Source organism: Sus scrofa, chromosome 1 (genome assembly GCF_054392235.1).
Source record: "Sus scrofa isolate SSC_HxYL_T2T_F1_AM1 chromosome 1, Sscrofa_HxYL_maternal_Yorkshire_Landrace_v2.0, whole genome shotgun sequence".
Classification (NCBI taxonomy): Eukaryota; Metazoa; Chordata; class Mammalia; order Artiodactyla; family Suidae; genus Sus; species Sus scrofa.
Window position 1 is genome coordinate 15,365,589 of NC_139383.1, and position 17,722 is coordinate 15,383,310.

General features: G+C 45.6%; 1 protein-coding gene and 1 non-coding gene across 5 annotated transcripts in view; one reads left to right on the top strand and one right to left on the bottom strand.

Moving 5' to 3' along the window:
• The window catches only part of PLEKHG1 (pleckstrin homology and RhoGEF domain containing G1), a 246,110-nt gene that overhangs the window by 14,218 nt on the left and 214,170 nt on the right, over nucleotides 1-17,722 (bottom strand). For all 4 annotated transcript variants that reach the window (XM_021086797.2, XM_085023823.1, XM_085023825.1 and 1 more), the window contains 6 exons: nucleotides 17,581-17,676; nucleotides 17,309-17,395; nucleotides 10,531-10,564; nucleotides 7,437-7,532; nucleotides 5,569-5,607; nucleotides 2,931-2,953 (listed from right to left, as the gene is read on the bottom strand). In XM_021086797.2, coding sequence (XP_020942456.2) covers nucleotides 2,931-2,953; nucleotides 5,569-5,607; nucleotides 7,437-7,532; nucleotides 10,531-10,564; nucleotides 17,309-17,395; nucleotides 17,581-17,676 — 375 coding nt within the window. The remainder of the gene's footprint in view (nucleotides 1-2,930; nucleotides 2,954-5,568; nucleotides 5,608-7,436; nucleotides 7,533-10,530; nucleotides 10,565-17,308; nucleotides 17,396-17,580; nucleotides 17,677-17,722) is intronic.
• LOC146405937 (small nucleolar RNA SNORA23) lies at nucleotides 1,241-1,424 on the top strand. The gene has a single exon (XR_014832344.1). It is a non-coding gene; the product is annotated as a small nucleolar RNA SNORA23 (small nucleolar RNA).

Below are 17,722 nucleotides of genomic sequence, written 5' to 3' on the forward strand. Positions count from 1 at the left end.
GTGGCACAGCAGTTTAAGAATCTGACTCCAGCGGCTCAGGTCACCGCAGAGTCACAGGTTTGATCCCTGGCCTGGCACAGTGGGTAAAGGATCTGGCATTGTTACTTCTGTGGTGTAGGTAGCAGCTATGGCTTGAATTCAGTCCCTGGCCTGGGAACTTCCATATGCTGCAGGTATAGCCATAAAAATTAAAAAAAAAAAAAAAAAAGAAAAAAGAGGAGTTCTCATTGTGGCGCAGCAGAAACGAATCCGACTAGGAACTATGAGGTTGCAGGTTCAATTCCTGGCCTTGTTTAGTGGGTCAAGGATCCTGCATGGCTGTGGCTGTGGTGTAGGCTGGCAGCTGTAGCTCCAATTAGACCCCTAGGCTGGGAACCTCCGTATGCCGCGGGTGTGGCCCTGAAAAGACAAAAGACCAAAAAAAAAAAAAAAAAAAAAAAATTAAAAAAAAAAAAGAATTAGTGTACAGGTTGGACACAACATAGACGCACGTAGTGTAAATCCCCCACAAGGAACATGAACATTTTCTCCTGTTTTTAGACATGCTCCGTCACATGGGCATTTAATAATAACCTGGTAACGGCTATCATTTCTGAGCACTTGCCTTGTTCCAAATACTGTACTAAGTTCGTTAAAAAACACAGCACATTTAATCTTTGTAACAATTCCCTAAGTTAGGAAACTCAGTCTTGGTCAGGTTTAACGCCTTCTTTACAGTCATACAGCTTGTAAACAGCAGAAATGGATTCAAATCCATGTCCTAATTCTCATTTTGTGAGAATTAAGCTCTCTCCCTCACTCTGTCTCTAACCCCCCCACAGCTTTGGAATGCATATTCTGGGAGAAATGTTAATCTCTTTATGTCTTTCATCTCTCACTGTGTTTAGTAAACACTCATTTTTGTTGGGGAGATAGAATTTTTTTAATTTTAATTTTTATTTTGTGTCTTTTTGCCTTTTCTAGGGCCGCTCCCACAGCATATGGAGGTTCCCAGGCTAGGGCTCTAATCGGAGCTGTAGCCGCCGGCCTACACCACAGCCACAGCAACACGGGATCTGAGCAGCGTCTGCGACTGACACCACAGCTCACGGCAATGCCGGATCCTTAACCCACTGAGCGAGGCCAGGGATCGAACCCGCAACCTCATGGTTCCTAGTTGGATTCGTTAACCACTGCGCCACGACGGGAACTCCTGGGAGATAGAATTTTACCACTAAGAAAAAAACATACCGAATGGCTGCTCACGCTGTGTACATGGTTTTCATCTGTGTCTGACAGCAGCATCTGTCTGTGTTTTGCATTCAGATCTTGTTATCCACACAAACGTCATGCAGCCAATAAGTAAGCTGGGATCATAATACTGGCCTAGTGTTGTGTCTTTGGACATATCTTCCACTGGCCAGCCTCCAAATGCCCACACACAGAGAAAAAATAAAATAGAAAAAAAGGAAAAAAGAAAAAAGCATACTGGTGCTTTCTTTCTTGCTTGTCTCCAGATTTCATTAGGGTGAGTTAGTCCCCACATGGAGACTTGGCTTGATCACTACTGTGGAAGGTTTCCGAGAAGCTCCTGGGCTTGTATCTCCAGGACCGATTAATGTGATTGCAGATCTGGGACTGAGCGGGGCTTGTTTGGTGACCTTAGTTTGGCTGCCTTACAAGGGCACCTTCCCCGAGTTTGTTTATGGAGTCAAAGTACAATTAAAAAAAAACAAAACAAAACCTAGAGTTCTGCTGGTGGCTCAGTGGAATATGACTAGTATCCATGAGGACGTGGGTTCAATCTCTGGCCTCACCCAGTAGGTTAACGATCTGGTGTTGCCATGAGCTACGGTGTAGGTCACAGACGCGGCTTGGATCTGGCACTGCTGTGGCTGTGGTGTAGGCGGGCAGTTGTAGCTCTGATTCAACCCCTAGGCCGAGAACTTCCATATGCCCTGGGTGCAGCCCTGAAAAGCAAAAAATAAATAACAATAATAAAAAAATAAAAACCTCACGCCCTATTTCAGGACAGTGAACCAATGAATGCTAATGAATAGCAAAAGCTACCAAACAGAAATATATGTACTACCTGGAAAAACCCCACCTGCCCTAATTTTGAGAAAACCACTTAAAGATTATGTTGATTTTTAGACATTTAGACATCTTAACTGAAAGAGACATTATTTATTAACAGGGTCACTTTGACCCTGTGCCAAGGAGGCGAGCAAGTGGAATTGTGGGGAGGGATTTTCACGGCCCTGTTGTTACAGAAACAGAAGGTGAAGCAGGAAGCTGTGATCTGTTGTCTAAGAACTGTCAGTTATACCAGTTGATGAGTAGGCATGTTGCACATGGCTTACTTTGGTCAGGATACAGTATCTGTTGTTAACTGGTAATAAATTTGACTCTATACATCTTCCAACAGAAGCTACCATTTGTAGTCCCCTTCCTCTAACTTTTTATTGGATGAAGAAAAATCAAGACTTGATACAGGGAGGTTTCATTATGCTGCATACAATCACACCACGTCTTACACCAGCAGCAGGACCATATTTTTAGAAGGAAATCTTTGTGACTAAAGGCTGACGCTCTAAGGGAGCAAATACTCAGGATTCGAGAGCCTCCGTCTTATGTGTGCAGAGGCCCGGAGCCATGCAGGGTGGACCACACCAGCCGTACCTCCTAAGATAATCTTCTAGCTTCTGAGATGAGAGAGGTGGGGTAGAAAGATGATGAAATCATTGCTCTGATTCTGAGAGATGAAGCCGTGGGCAGTGAGGCAGGGCAGGGAGAGCTGATAAGGACAAACCCAGACCTAAATCCATTTCACCACGTAAAGTAATTGTTTACCCTTGGAAGATAAGCTGGAGATGAGCTAAATAAGGAAGGGGTAGGTATGCCTAAAGTAAACATTTCAAAATAAGAAATGTAATAAAAATAGCACTTACCTTCTGAATGTCCTGTGCTGTTTCTGAAAAATAAAAGTTTTTAAAAAGTTTTTAAGTTTGAGGATTAAAAACATTGCTCTCTCTCTCTCTCTTTTTTTTTTTTGGCTTTTGTCCTTTTAGGGCCACACCCGAGGCATATGGAGGTTCCCAGGCTAGGGGTCTATTGAAGCTATAGCTGCTGGCCTACACCACAGCCACAGCAATACTGGATCTGAGCCACGTCTGTGACCTACACCACAGCTCATGGCAACGCCGGATCCTTAACCCACTGAGTGAGGCCAGGGATCGAACCCACAACTTCATGGTTCCTAATCGAATTTGTTTCTGCTGCGCCAGGACGGGAACTCTGAGGACTCATTTTATAGGACTTCTATACTTTTCGTTAATAACTGAAGCTCAGGAGACTTCGGGCTCTTCAGACCTAATTTTTAGAAAATGCTTCTTGGTGACCCAAGTTATATATCCTGTGTTATACGTAAACTATCCTTGCATACACCTGAGTTTAAGTATCTTCCTTAATTCCTGAGAGCAATGGACTAATTCACATTAATAAGTTTCAAAAGCTTCCCCTCAAAATGTATGTTACCTTAAAAAACATTCACATGCGCTAAGCCATGAAAAATACTTAAACATAAAATCATGCTTCTGTTAAACATTTTATTGGTTTTAGTTGAAAGACATAGCATTTATCAACAGGGTCACCTTGGCGCTAAGGTGCTAAGGAGGATGCAAGAGGAATTGTGGGGGAGAAATGTTCACAGCCACATCCTTGGAGATACCCTTACAATACTTGATCATGTGTACCTCATCTTTAAACACTGTTTAATTACAGAAGCATTTAAAATAAAAAGTGTTCAAACCTTCTCCACAAATTCCACCCCATGGAGGTAACCACACCTGACAGTTTGACATTCAATCTTTCCAGGTTCTATGCTCCTGTCCCCATCCCGCTGCAGTACACAGTTTTTCTTTCTTTTCATTTTTTTTATTTTTTGCCTTTTTGCCTTTTCTAGGGCCGCTCCTGCGGCATATGGAGGTTCCCAGGCTAGGGGTCCAGTCAGAGCTGTAGCCACCGGCCTGCACCGCAGCCACAGCAACATGGGATCCAAGCTGCATCTGCAACCTACACCACAGCTCACAGCAACGCTGAATCCTCAACCCACTGAGTGAGGCCAGGGATCGAACCTGCAACCTCATGGTTCCTAGTCGGATCCGTTAACCACTGAGCCATGACAGGAACTCCCTTCAAAAAAATTCTTAAAAAAAATTATAAGGGTGCATTATGCAAAACTGCACTTCCTGCTAAATATACATGGACATTTTTGTCAGTAGACAGACATGCACTTCATCCTTTTTAATGGCTGCAGAATACTCCACGTAGAATTCCAGGATTTACTACAGCTTTTAAAACTATTTCCCCAGACAGGCATTTTATGTAGCGTTCTGTTACAAATGCTGCAAAGAACATACATGCTTAGAGATCTGTCCACCCTTGGGTGAGTACTTCTATGTAGGAATTGTAATTTGTGAAATTTATACAAGTGAAAAATTTGCAATTGTTGCTTCAAGGGAAAATAACACTTTTCTTTCCTCCTTTCTTTCTTCCTTCCTTCCTTTCTGCCATGACCATGCCTTTGGAAGTTTCTAGGCAGGGGATCAAACCCGTGCCACAGTAGTGACAATGCTGGAACCTTAACCACTAGGCCTCTAGGGAACTCCTAGACACACATTTTAAATTTAAATGGGCCTTAACAAATTTTGCTCCAAAAAGGTTACAGAAATTTGTATACCAATAGTTTCAGAGTGCCTGTTTTTCTTTGCATCCAGCCAAGCCCACTGCTTTCCCTATTTATCTCATTTAAATGAATGATTTTTCTGATTATTAATGTTGGTGACAATTTGTAAATCTTATTGGGAGTTTGGGTTTCTTTTGTGAAACCATCCAATTATATTCTCTGCCTTCAGAAAGAATCCTTTGTCTTTTCTTCTTCTTTTTTTGTGTGTGTGGGGGGGCGGTTGCCTGCCCTCAGCATGTGTAGATTCCTGGGCCAGGGATCAAAGTGGCGCCACAGCAGCAACCTGAGTCGCTGCAGTGACATTGGGTCCTTAACCTGATGCATCACAAGGGAATACCTGTCCTTTTTTCTTTATGTAGGGAATTTCTTATATTAACATTCAAGGGCATTCATATTTAAAAAAAATAATAATTAATTTTTAAATTAGGGCCACACCCTAGGCATACAGAAATTCTCAGACTATGGGTTGAATTGGAGCTGCAGCTGCCAGCCTACACCACAGCCCCAGCAGTGTGGGATCTGAGCCGTGTCTGTGACCTACACTATAGCTCAAGGCAATGCCGGATCCTTAACCTACTGAGCGAGGTCAGGGATTGAACCCACATGGATACTAGTTGGGTATGTTACTGCTGAGCCACAATGGGAACTCCAGGCTTTCATCTTTTCATGCCTATTATATATATTGCAAACAGTGTATATCATCTGGCTTTTCATTTTATAATGGGGCACTATTATTCTTAGAAGTTAATAAAATCTGCCAATCTGTAATTTATCTGTTTTTTTTTTGGGGGGGGGGTACAGTTTGACTTCGTGGTCATCAACAAGAATGAAAAAGGACTTACCGCTGGTCTTCAAAACTTTATGTGATCTTGAGGAAGGTTCTAGGAGAAAAAATAAGGCTGGCATCATTTGCAAAACCAAACCAAGATTTTCCTTTATTAAGTGAATTATTAACAATGGGCAAATTCACTGAGTTCTAGAAATTTTCTATCAAATTCACCTAAATCCTCATGGCTTAGAGATATGTAGCAGTAAGACATTTAACTCTGCTAAAACTGATAAACATTAATCCCTCCAATCTGGAATTGCATAACAGAAAGTCAACCCTGCCAATGAGTAGAACAATGCCCTTGGCTTTAACTACCATCTAAGAGTAGATAATGTTTAATTTTATACTTTTCTGCCAGCACCCCAGGCCAAGCTTCAGACCTTAGATGCCAACTGTCAATCTGACAGGTCCCCAATGCGCCCAGAGATCCAGCAAATTCAACGTGTCCCAATATTAGCCCACCCATCTTCCCCATAGCTGCTTCTCCATCTGTGTTTTTGTTTGTTTGTTTGTTTTTTAGGGCTGCACCTGTAGCATATGGACGTTCCCAGGCTAGGGGTCGAATTGGAGCTACAGCTGCCAGCCTATACCACAGCCACAAGCCACGTGAGATCCGAGCCACATCCATGACCTACACCACAGCTTGCAGCAAACTCTGGATCCTTAACCCACCAAGTGAGGTCAGGGATCGACGTGCAACCTCATGGATCCTAGTCAGATTTGTTAACCACTGAGCCATGAAGGGAACTCCCAGAATTTTCTTTTTATAAGACAAACATTTCATTGCTTAAAATCCTTCCACAGCTTTCAAGTTCCAACCCTTGGTGTGGCCTGCTCTGCCTTCTGTGATTAGGTCCCTATCTGCAACTCCAGCCACATCTCTGTTTTCCTCCCACTTCCAGCCCGCCTTGTCCCCAGGCTAAACACCTGGCAATGGCTTCTGATATCAGGTGTGTTGGCTTGCTTCTCAGAGCCTTGGCATGTTCCCACCCATCCACCCCCTGGGCTGCCAGATTCCACCCAGATACTGGTCCTCTGCTCTCTGGGACCTTCTCTCTCCTCACTCTTCCTGGCGGTCAACCTCTCCCACAGCTCCACCATATGAACTAGTATTTGTTCAACTTTTTTTGACTCTCCCACTAGACTATAAACACCTTGCAAACAGGAATTATCCTTCCATTCCCAGTTCTTAGAATAGTGCAAGAAATTAGGAAGGTACTCAGTAAATGCTGACGTAAATGAAAAAAATCTGAGGGCTAAGGGAATACACATGAAGTCTGGTTTAGCAACTGTGTTTTCACATTTTAGGTTTGAACCATCTTTGGTGCTGCATCATTTACTGAGTAGTAAATAGACTGTAAGTACCTGCACGCTAGTGGTAAAATGCTATACAAAGCAAAATCAGTTGATTGACAAGGTTTTTTATTTTATTTATTTTTTTTAAGGACTGCTCCTATGACATATAAAAGTTCCCAGGCTAGGGGTCAAATCCAAGCTGCAGCTGCTGGCCTACACCACAGCCTCAGCAACATGGGATCTGAGCCTCATCTATGACCTACACTGCAGCTCATGGTAAGGCCAGATCCTTAACCCACTGAGCAAGGCCAGGGATTAAACCTACACCCTCATGGAGACTAGCCAGGTTCTTAACCCACTGAGCCACAATGGGAACTTCCTGACAAGTTTTATATTCCTGAAAGAGAGTGAGTTGAGTAGAGTTTTTTGAACAAAAGCTTGAGAGCCCCACCTTGATGCAGCCTTGAATGTATTCAAACTGGCGGTGAGCTCAAAACCAGGAAGAACATACCTGCTGTCACTGAAAGGGGCGTTCAGGACCAGTGCCCCATAGTTATTTAATTCAGATCACCCCATTCTATTTACCAGATTTTCTTCTCAGCCGATACGGAGCAGAACCGTCTTTAGAGCCACAAAAGGCTTTCGTCTCCCCCTCTGGACTGTAGCAGAAGCCTGGATAATCTGTCAAGGAAGAACCACATACATCTCTAAGAATGAAGTGTTCCATGAAAACGGTGGGACTTGTTTTGGGTACCGATGGATTTATTCTTTTTCCTCAGGCACCACAGACTGCCTCCTTCCATAATTGGGGTCAACTTCTTGGAAAGTTAGTTAAAATGTATGAGGTGTGGAGTTGCTGTCATGGCTCAGTGGTTAATGAATCCAACTAGGAACCATGAGGTTGTGGGTTCGATCCCTGGCCTCGCTCAGTGGGTTAAGGATCCAGTGTTGCCATGAGCTGTGGCGTAGGTTGCAGACACAGCTCGGATCCCGCGTTGCTGTGGCTGTGGTGTAGGCCAGTGGCTGCAGCTCTGATTGGACCCCTAGCCTGGGAACCTCCATATGCTGTGGGAGTGGCCTTAGAAAAGGCAAAAAGACAAACAAACAAACAAACAAACAACAAAAAAGAAAGTATGAGGTGTGATAATTTCCTACTCCCACAAAGCATCACCTGCAGTTCAGCAGCCCACAGAGGTCAGACAATTCCATTAAAATAAAAATCCCTGTGGCTGAACTTGCCACCAAGGCTCCCGACAGACTGCAGCCATGGGCCACAGCAGAGGTCCTGTTAAGGTAACACCGTCTGGAGAACTCAATCTAGATGGCAAATTCTTGAGGTCTTTGCGCCTGGGGGGGTGGTGGAGGGGACCCTCCTGTCCCTGTGGAAGCGGTCCCTCCAGGGAAGCCACTCTTCATATTCTTCTAGATGTTTCTCCTTTGAACATTTGATAAATGGTTTAGGTTCTTTTCCCAGAAAAGGGATTTTCAATTTATTTCGTCTAAAGGGTACACAGATTCTGGATTAAGAAAATCTGGTCGAATCCTAAAGCACTGCAGTGGATTCAGTGACCAGCTGCACCCTACAGCCTGAGGGGAAACAATTTTAGGATGGCGCTGTAGACCAGGGTTCTGCGAATTGGGGTCAAGGCCCTTCAAGGGTGTCTGAGGACTGTAAAGACCACATATGCTTCTCTCATGTTAGTGGCAAAGTTACATAAATGAGATCATTCGGTCCAAAGGACTGGCCACTCTATTCACAGCCAGCGGAGTCCAACGTCAAGGTAGGCCAAGTGAGGTTATTTTCCTAGGCTGGGCCGCTCTGGGCTATGCCTGGCTTGGAAGAGAGGCCTGTGGCACGAATTAGTGGCTTGGCATCGCTCTGTGCTCAGAGCTAGCCTGGAGCCTGGGGATAAGTAAACAATCTCATTGAATGTAGCTAGTCATGTTGAATGGCTGACCTCTCTGGATTCTCACCTTCCCCCATCTTTCTTCCTAATTTTTTTTTTCTTCTCTTTTAGGGCCACACCTGAGGCATATGGAAGTTCCCAGGTTAGGGGTCAAATTGGAGCTGTAGCTGCCGGCCTACATCACAGCCATAGCAACACTGGATCCGAACCAGATCTGTGACCTACACCACAGCTCACGGCAATGATGGATCCCCAACCCACTGAGTGAGACCAGGGATCAAACCTGCATCCTCATGGATACTAGTGGGGTTCATTACTACTGTGCCACAAAAGGAACTCCCCTTTCCTCCTAATTCTCACATGACCTTGACTTCTCTTCAGAGTGTCCATGTATTATATTATATACTTGTGTATTTATAAAATAAATACACTATAAGGATATATTGGGCAGCCCAGGGAATATAGCCAATATCTTGTAATAACTACAAATGGAGTATTATATATATTTTGTCTTTTTGCCATTTCTTGGGCTACTCTCGAGGCATATGGAGGTTCCCAGGCTAGGGGTCCAATCAGAGCTGCAGCCACTGGCCTGCACCACAGCCACAGCAACGCAGGATCTGAGCTGCGTCTGCGACCTACACCACAGCTCACAGCAACGCCAGATCCTTAACCCACTGAGCAAGGCCAGGGATCGAACTTGCAACCTCATGGTTCCTAGTCGGATTCGTTAACCACCGAGCCGCGACGGGAACTCTTTTTTTTTTTTTTTAGTATAATCTTTAAAGATTGTGAATCACTATTCTGTACACCTGAAACTTACGTAATACTGTAAACCGATTATATCTCTATAAAAAAACACTTATAGATTTCTACCGAATAAAATGAGGAGATTCAGAGAGCACAGGGCAGCCTAGCTCACTGGTGGGGATCACCTTGCGTCATTTCGCAGAATTTGAGGGACATGAAACAGGGAATCCCAGTGACAGTTGGTGGTGCTTGTTTCTCTACCTCTACTTTCTTTCTTTTTTAACTTCTTGGAAAATTAACAACCAGCAGGCTGGGGGTGGGGCAGGGGGGTGTTGGGTAAATGAATCAGCATTTGCACTTGGGGAAAGACTTCCCAAAAGTAAGTTATTTAGAAAGTATTAAGTAAAAGTTTCTGTCAGACCTGGCTGGGTCTTAAAGCTACTGCTCCTCTCTTTATTCTCTTTAATTTGGGAGGTAACAAGGGTGTTAAGTGCTTTGAATAGGTCTTAGGTATAGAAAAGATCTCATTTATATATTTATTCTCTGCCTGCCGATATAAGCCTAGAAATACAATCACATCTGTCGGGGTGGGGCAGTTGGAATTTTAAAGTTTGTGCTGCATCAGAAAACAATATATATCTGGTTAGTGTGATTCTTACAGATAATCAACAGAGGTTTTCCAGGAACGGGGTGAGGTGGGACATGCACTGTGGGACCGGCACTTCCGGTGGTGGTGGAGGTGCGGTAAGCGTGGACCTGGAAGCATATCTCACATTGTGAAATGATGCAGAGACATGTTGACGAGCCATCGGGGGGCTCCCAGATGAACCAGGAGAAGACAATGTAGAAACCAGCCAATGGGTTAGGACGAGGGTACACTGTCTGCTGGCTCTGTTTGTTAGAACAGCGACGAGAGAGCTGCTACTTTCTTATGATTGACATTTTTATAAACTTGAAGACAGAAAATGTGACAGACTCAAGTAGGCAATGAACTGTCAAATGGGGTAGGAAGCAAAACTTACGGATGGCATCCATTTCAAGTATCGCTTGCTTGGCCTGAAAGAAAGAAGGTGTAGCTATCATTTAAATGACCTTTTTTTTTGTTTCTTTTCTAAGCTACCAATCCTAATACAGGTCTTATCCCACCTGAATGAGTGGTTTTCGAAGAACTTTTATTTTTTTGCTTTTTAGGGCTGCACCCATGGCATGTGGAGGTTCCCAGCGAGGGGTCGAATCAGAGCTGTAGCTGCTGGCCTACACACACCACAGCCACGGCAACGCAGGATTCGAGCCACTTCTGCAACCTATGCCACAGCTCATGGCAACACCAGATCTGGGTTGTGTAACTGAACTTGCAAACATTATGCTAAAAATAACTTTAAAAATAACTACTAATACTTTCTCACAACATGTGATGTCCGAGTAAAAATGTCTCGGCTAAGTGGTCATTAAAAAAAAAAAAAAAGCTTTTATACAGTCACCTCAATTTTGAGAATGCAAATGCTGTGATTTTTATAACACATTGATCATAAATTCAGAGTTTGAGATTACTAGTTGAAGTTAATTTCAAACACACATTGGCTCAGTTTCTGTGACGTGCACTGACAGAGCAAGGTGCATATATAAAATGCAACAGTCTCTGCCTGCACCTTATTGCCAATTGATCTGGATAAAAGTTCGTTTATATACCATGTATATGAATGGACCATATGGCTAATTTCCAGGAATTTTCTTGGTATCTATAAAGCTGAGTTCAAGAACTCAGTATTTTTTTCCTCCATTTTTTTCTTTTTTGGCCACACCCATGGCATGTGGAAGTTCCCAGGCTAAGGATCGACTCTGAGCCACAGCAGTGTCAACAGTGGATCCTTAACCTGGTGAACCACAGGGGAATTCCTTTTTTTTTTTTTTTTCCTGTTTTGACATTTAATTTCAAAAAAGTACGATTCCTAAATTTTCCACTAGGGGTCAGCAGGGGACCATCACTGAATGAAAGGACCGAAGGAGGTTGGGAGGAGCTATGCTAATGAATTTCCAACAGCAATAGAATGGTGATGTGTTTTTTCATATTTGTTCCCATTGTGCATTTCTTTTATTTAATAGGAGTAAATATATTTTGAAAGCGTCAAGAAAATAATTTGAGAAATAGTCTTCAGAAGAGTGAAAAATTCAACTTAGTAATAATCCTGCTTAAAGCAGCAGTTATCATAATCTTAGAGTGGATGAAGTATATTAAATCATTGTGCTCCCATGTCCTCTGGGAACAATGTAGATAAGATGCTTGATGGAGCCAAGTGGACCTGGGTTTGAATCTGGGCTTAGTCATGTACTAGTTGTATCCACTTGGGCAGTTTACTTATTGTCTCTCAGCCTTTCTTATTTCTCTTGAATAGGGAAAACAAGGCTTTTCTCATAAGCTATGCTGCTGAGGGTGAAATAAGAATATAAAATGCTCCTGTAGAAATTGGCACATGGTAAATCAACTATACTTTAAATTAAAGAAAAAAAAAGAATGTTGGAGCTCCTGTCAACATTAGTTCAGGATCCGGCGTTGTCCTGAACTATGGTGTAGGTTCCAGACATAGCTCAGATCCTGCTTTCCTATGGCCAGCAGTTACAGCTCCAATTCCACCCCCTACCCTGGGAACTTCCATATGCCTTGGGTGCGGCCATAAAAAGACAAAAAAAAAAAAAAAGAATATAAAATACTTAGTATGGTGTTATGTGAGCTCAAGAAGTTATAGCTGAAAAAAATACAATATTTTACAGACTAAAAAGATCAGGACCAAAAATTCTAATTCTATTGTGACTATCTTAACCATTCCAGGAGTTCCCTAGTGGCCTAGTGGTTAAGAAGCTCGCATTGTCACTGCTGTGATGTGGGTTCCATCTCCGGCCTGGGATCCACAGGCTGCGGGTGCGTCCAAAAAATAATTTCTGTATTAACCATTGGAAAACGTGCAGGGAAAACTGCTTGGAATACACACCCCTAATGTGGGAGAAAGGAAGGTCTGTAAGCCAGCTTCATCTGTAATGGCCAATGATTGCCTTTCCGAATCTCTTCGGCAGTTTTATTTTCCCAGGGACAGGTAAGCCTCAGGTGGGGCCTGTCAAAGACCCACTGCCATTGCTCAGAGGGGCATTCCAAGGCGCAGGGCGGCAAACTAATGACTAACCACGAGGAGAATGCAATCCATCGCCTCTGCGCATGAGCTACCTGACACCTCGGATCATCCTGAGGGGACGAGACTCAGGCTTAAGACAAAGCACACGCCTGTGCACGTTCATTTCCTGGGCCCGGCATCGCTGCTGACAGCCCTGGAGACCGAGCTTCAAATGCTTTTCAAAAAGTATGCAAAGAGCAGGAGTTCCCTGGTGGTCTAGCAGTTGGGACTAGGCGCTTTCATCACTGTGGCCTGGATTCGGTTCCCCATCTGGGAACTGAGACCCCACAGCAGGCCGCTGCATGATGTGGCTAAATACACACACATACACACACACATATTTACACATGTGCAATACATGTTATATGTATATATGTGTGCACATGTTATATATAAATGGACTTTCCTTTCTCAGAAATCTGTTCTCTTCATTTTCCACCCAGTTCTCTCATGAGCATCATTCACTTACTGCGCCACTTTGCACCTCCTGCCCCTGCCGGGACCATTGCCCCGCGCCCAGGGATAACCCACCCTTCCTTCACCTTGGTTCCTGGCTGCTTCATCTCTGATCACCGTTCCTTCCAGGAAGGCAACACATCATCTCAGCCGCCCCCAGAGCCTTGCGGACAGCCAGCATGGCCCTAGCTGCCAGGCGGGTCTCCAAAGTCCCTTCCTCAACCACGGGTCTGTGTACTGCCCTCTCCCCCTCCTTTAACTCTGGCTGAACCAGTTCTCCGACTTATCCTTCAACCCGTGCTATTTTCACGGTTGGTTTCACTCCCCACTCAGCCCAGAAGTCATGCTCAGTCACTGCAGGTAGGACGCGGGCTGGCACAGTGCCGTCTCTTGCCCTATGACCCTTCCCCCTCACCGCTCTGCTGATCCTCAGCCTTGGGAACCCACGTGTGCCAGGGAAGTTGCCAACAGACTTTAATTATTTATTTTGCTTTTGACGGCCACACCCGCAGCATATGGAGGTTCCCAGGCTAGGGGTCGAATCAGAGCTACAGCTGTCAGCCTACACCACAGTCACAGCAACTTGGGATCTGAGCTGAGTCTGCAACCTACACCACAGCTCATGGTAACGCTGGATCCTTAACCCACTGAGCGAGGCCAGGGATTGAACCCACACCCTCATGGATCCTAGCTGGGTTCCTTAACCGCTGAGCCACGAAGGGAACTCCCAAAGCCCATGTTCTTTCACACTTGTTCTGAACCTGTCCACTTGCCCTCAGACCCCAAAGCCCATCTCTGAATCATTCACCCAATGACTCCATTGCAACCAACTTCAGTGAAGGCAAACCCTTTCTCTTCCCTCAAGTCTGTCTCGAAGTTTCTCTGCCCTTTCTCACTTTTTCTTCTCTCCCAGCTCAGGGAAGATATTTCTGACCCTTTCTGAGACTAACCCCTATATACCTATTGGTAAAGTTAAAAAATAGCACCATTAATATAGAAAAGGCGAGGAGATTTATTCCTTTTATTTGGAGCCGCACCAATTGTTTGTTTTCTAAGACCAATGAGAGTACTTCTATCCTGAAAAAGTTTGAAAAAGCCATGGTGTTACCTATGGAGGCACGATCAGCAGTTCTTGTAAACTTTTTGGTAAATAAGAAGCTTTGAGCTTTCATCACTAAATTCACAGTCTAGGGAGTTCCCGTCGTGGCGCAGTGGTTAACGAATCCGACTAGGAACCATGAGGTTGCGGGTTCGGTCCCTGCCCTTGCTCAGTGGGTTGACGATCCGGCGTTGCCGTGAGCTGTGGTGTAGGTTGCAGACTCGGCTCGGATCCCGCGTTGCTGTGGCTCTGGTGTAGGCCGGTGGCTACAGCTCCGATTCAACTCCTAGCCTGGGAACCTCCATATGCCGCGGGAGCGGCCCAAGAAATAGCAACAACAACAACAAAAGACAAAAAAAAAAAAAATTCACAGTCTAATGTATTATATACACACACACATATTTGTCTTTTTAGGGGTGCGCCTATGGCATAGTCCCAGGCTAGAGGTGGAATTGGAGCTGTAGTTGCCAGCCTACGCCACAGCCACAGCCACACAGGATTCAAGCCACGTCCGCGACCTACGCCACATCTCACGGCAACGCTAGATCCTTAACCCACTGAGTGAGGCCAGGGATCGAACCTGTGTCCTCATGGATACTAGTCAAATTCATTTCCACTGAGCCACAACAGGACCTCCTGGACTATATTTACAGGACATGCCCCCCCCCCATTAATACATTAAAGATGATCCTATTCTGCCACCTCCTCCAAATCACCTTCCCAGGCACACCTGCCCCTTATTAACTGTCTCCTATTCCCTCTCCTCCTCCCCACTGCCTCCTCCTGTCCACGACATTCCATGTCCACGAAGCATCTTGCTCTGATCTCCCCTCTCCTCTATCGCTGTTTCTTTTATGAACTTTGTTTAAAAAAAGAAATTTACACCCAGCCTATGCCTGTCTATTTCTCCTCACCCCACGGCCATCCGCCCATGACCTCTTGCCAGATCTACTGTCTACTTTTCTGCGTGGATCTGCTTCCACCTCTGCAGCCTTTGAGCCCATTACTCCACCCTCTCTCTGTGATTCCTTCTTTCCTTGGTTCCCACACCTTTTTCCCATGCTCTTTCTTTGCTGCTTCTCCAAATCCCCCAGGCCCTGCAGAGCACTTAGATGTTGGGATTCCCAAAGGTGTGTCTTTGTGTTACACGTTTCTGTGGACCCTCCTACCAAGTCTTGGAGCTCCGGTTACCTGGTTACTGTCTGTGTGAAGACACCTGCGTCTCCCCCTTGCACCTGACCCGCCCTCTCAGGCTCGTCCAACCGGTTCCTCCCTTGGCAGCCTACCTCGGAACTCACGCCACCACCCTCTTGGCTCAGCCTGACTCATCCCTGACTTATTTCCTCCTCTCCTCATGCACTTGGTGGGCAGAATCCCGCCCCCTCTGTGTCCAGGATGGGCTCTGCCTCTGCTCCCCCTCTCAGGCTGTGGCTCCCTGGCAATGCTCCTTGGGTCTTTTCTAGACCACTGTGCAGGCTGCTAATTCTTCTCTTGCCTCCAATCACACCAGCTGATCTGTCACACTGGCCCCCAGGACACTCTCAGAACACAGGGTAGACACGCTATCCCCTCCCTCCAAAATCATCAGTAGTTTCCCACCCAAATAATCCAGTCTCTGTGTGTGTGTTCACAGCCCACACTGCTTTCCACTTCTCTAACCTTACTTCCTACTCCGTCTCCTGAAGATGTGACATTCCGTCTGGGTACGATCTGTGTGCTGTGAACTCAGGGCATCCATTCACACCTCTTTGTTTTTGTTTATGCTGTTCTCTCAGTTTAGTAATTCCTTTTTCCTCATTTAATACAAACATTCATCATCCTTCCGAATTGAGATAAAAGGTGTTTCCCTTCCTCTCCTCACTCGACTGTAAAATTCAACACTTGATTCTTGCACAACACTTGGCTTATGCCTCTATTAATTTGTCATGTTGAGCAAACAGTTTTATGTGGCTGGCCCCCTTATCTGCAGATTCCTTCATGGCTGAGTCTGGGTCTTGCTTCCCACAAAACCTAAGCCATCTTTCTTCACCATCAGTGTCTGGCACACTTTCTTTTCTTTTCTTTTTTTTTTTGTCTTTCTGCCTTTTATAGGGCCACTCCCATGGCATACGGAGGTTCCCAAGCTAGGGGTCTAATCGGAGCTGTAGCCACTGGCCTATGCCAGAGCCATAGCAATGCGGGATCCGAGCCGCGCCTGCAACCTACACCACAGCTCACAGCAGCACGGGATCCAAGCCACGTCTGTGACCTACTCCAGAGCTCACGGCAATGCTGGATCCTTAACCCACTGAGCGAGGCCAGGGATCGAACCCACAACCTCATGGTTCCTAGTCAGATTCGTTAACCACTGCGCCACGATGAGAATTCCCTGGCATATTTTCAAATAATATTCACAGTTCTATTTTCTATTAGTTCTCTAGAAATTTTCTTACAGTTTTTCCTTAATTTTCTGCATTTTTTTTTTTTTTTTTGGCCGTGCCTGTGGCATGCAGAAGTTTCCAGGCCAGGGATCAACCCTGTGCCACAACAGTGACAATGTCAGATCTGTACCTGCTGGACCACCAGGGAAGTCCTTCATTTTTCTTCTTTCAAGCCTCAAAAGGAGCAACAACAACAACGAACCAAAAACTCTCCAGAGTCTCCCTACATACGAGTCTTTTCAACATAAATAACTAGTTGGGGAGTTCTTGTCATGGCTCAGCAGAAATGAATCTGACTAGGAACCATGAGGATGTGGGTTCGATCCCTGGCCTTGCTCAGTGCGTTAAGGACCCAGCATTGCCGTGAGCTCTGGAGTAGGTCACAGACGTGGCTTGGATCCCGTGCTGCTGTGGCTGTGGTGTAGGCCAGTGGCTGTAGCTCTGATTTGGCCCCTAGCCTGGGAACCTCCATATGCTGTGGGTGCAGCCCTAAAAACAGAAACAACCCCCCCCCAAAAAAAAAAACTAGTTCGGTGGGCCCCTTATGGCTCTTATCTTTCAGTTGTCTTAATTTTGAAGGTGTGCATTTATTCTTGTCAGGCTGCCATCCCGGGACTCGAGTTCCTTGACATTTTCGTGTCTGCTGCCCTCGCGGTCTTACCTTAGCTGGAATCTTGGCTGCGTGGTTCTCCAGGATCAGCCTCTTCAGGTGCAGAACCCACAGGCGTTTGTCCTGCTGTGACTTCGCCTACCAGGAGGAGAGGGGGACAGTCACACAACCCCGCCACTCACAGGACACAGATGCTGCCAGGCCCCTCGGGCCAGAGGGGAACGCACTCGGTGTGGGCAGAAAGCCCTGGAAAGGCCGCCGGGCCCATGGCGCTCATCGCGGCCCAGGGCGAGCCTGGCAGGGCGGCGAGGGGGTGCTGGTACCTGCACGGTGTGCTGCAGTTTGGGGTTCTTGTAGTGGAAGACGCTGAAGCTGAGGGGCTCCTTGGGGATCACCTCCACAAGCATGAGGTTGCCACACTGGAGGGGAGAGACGGGGAGAGGTGGGCTCGCAAGGGAACCGAAT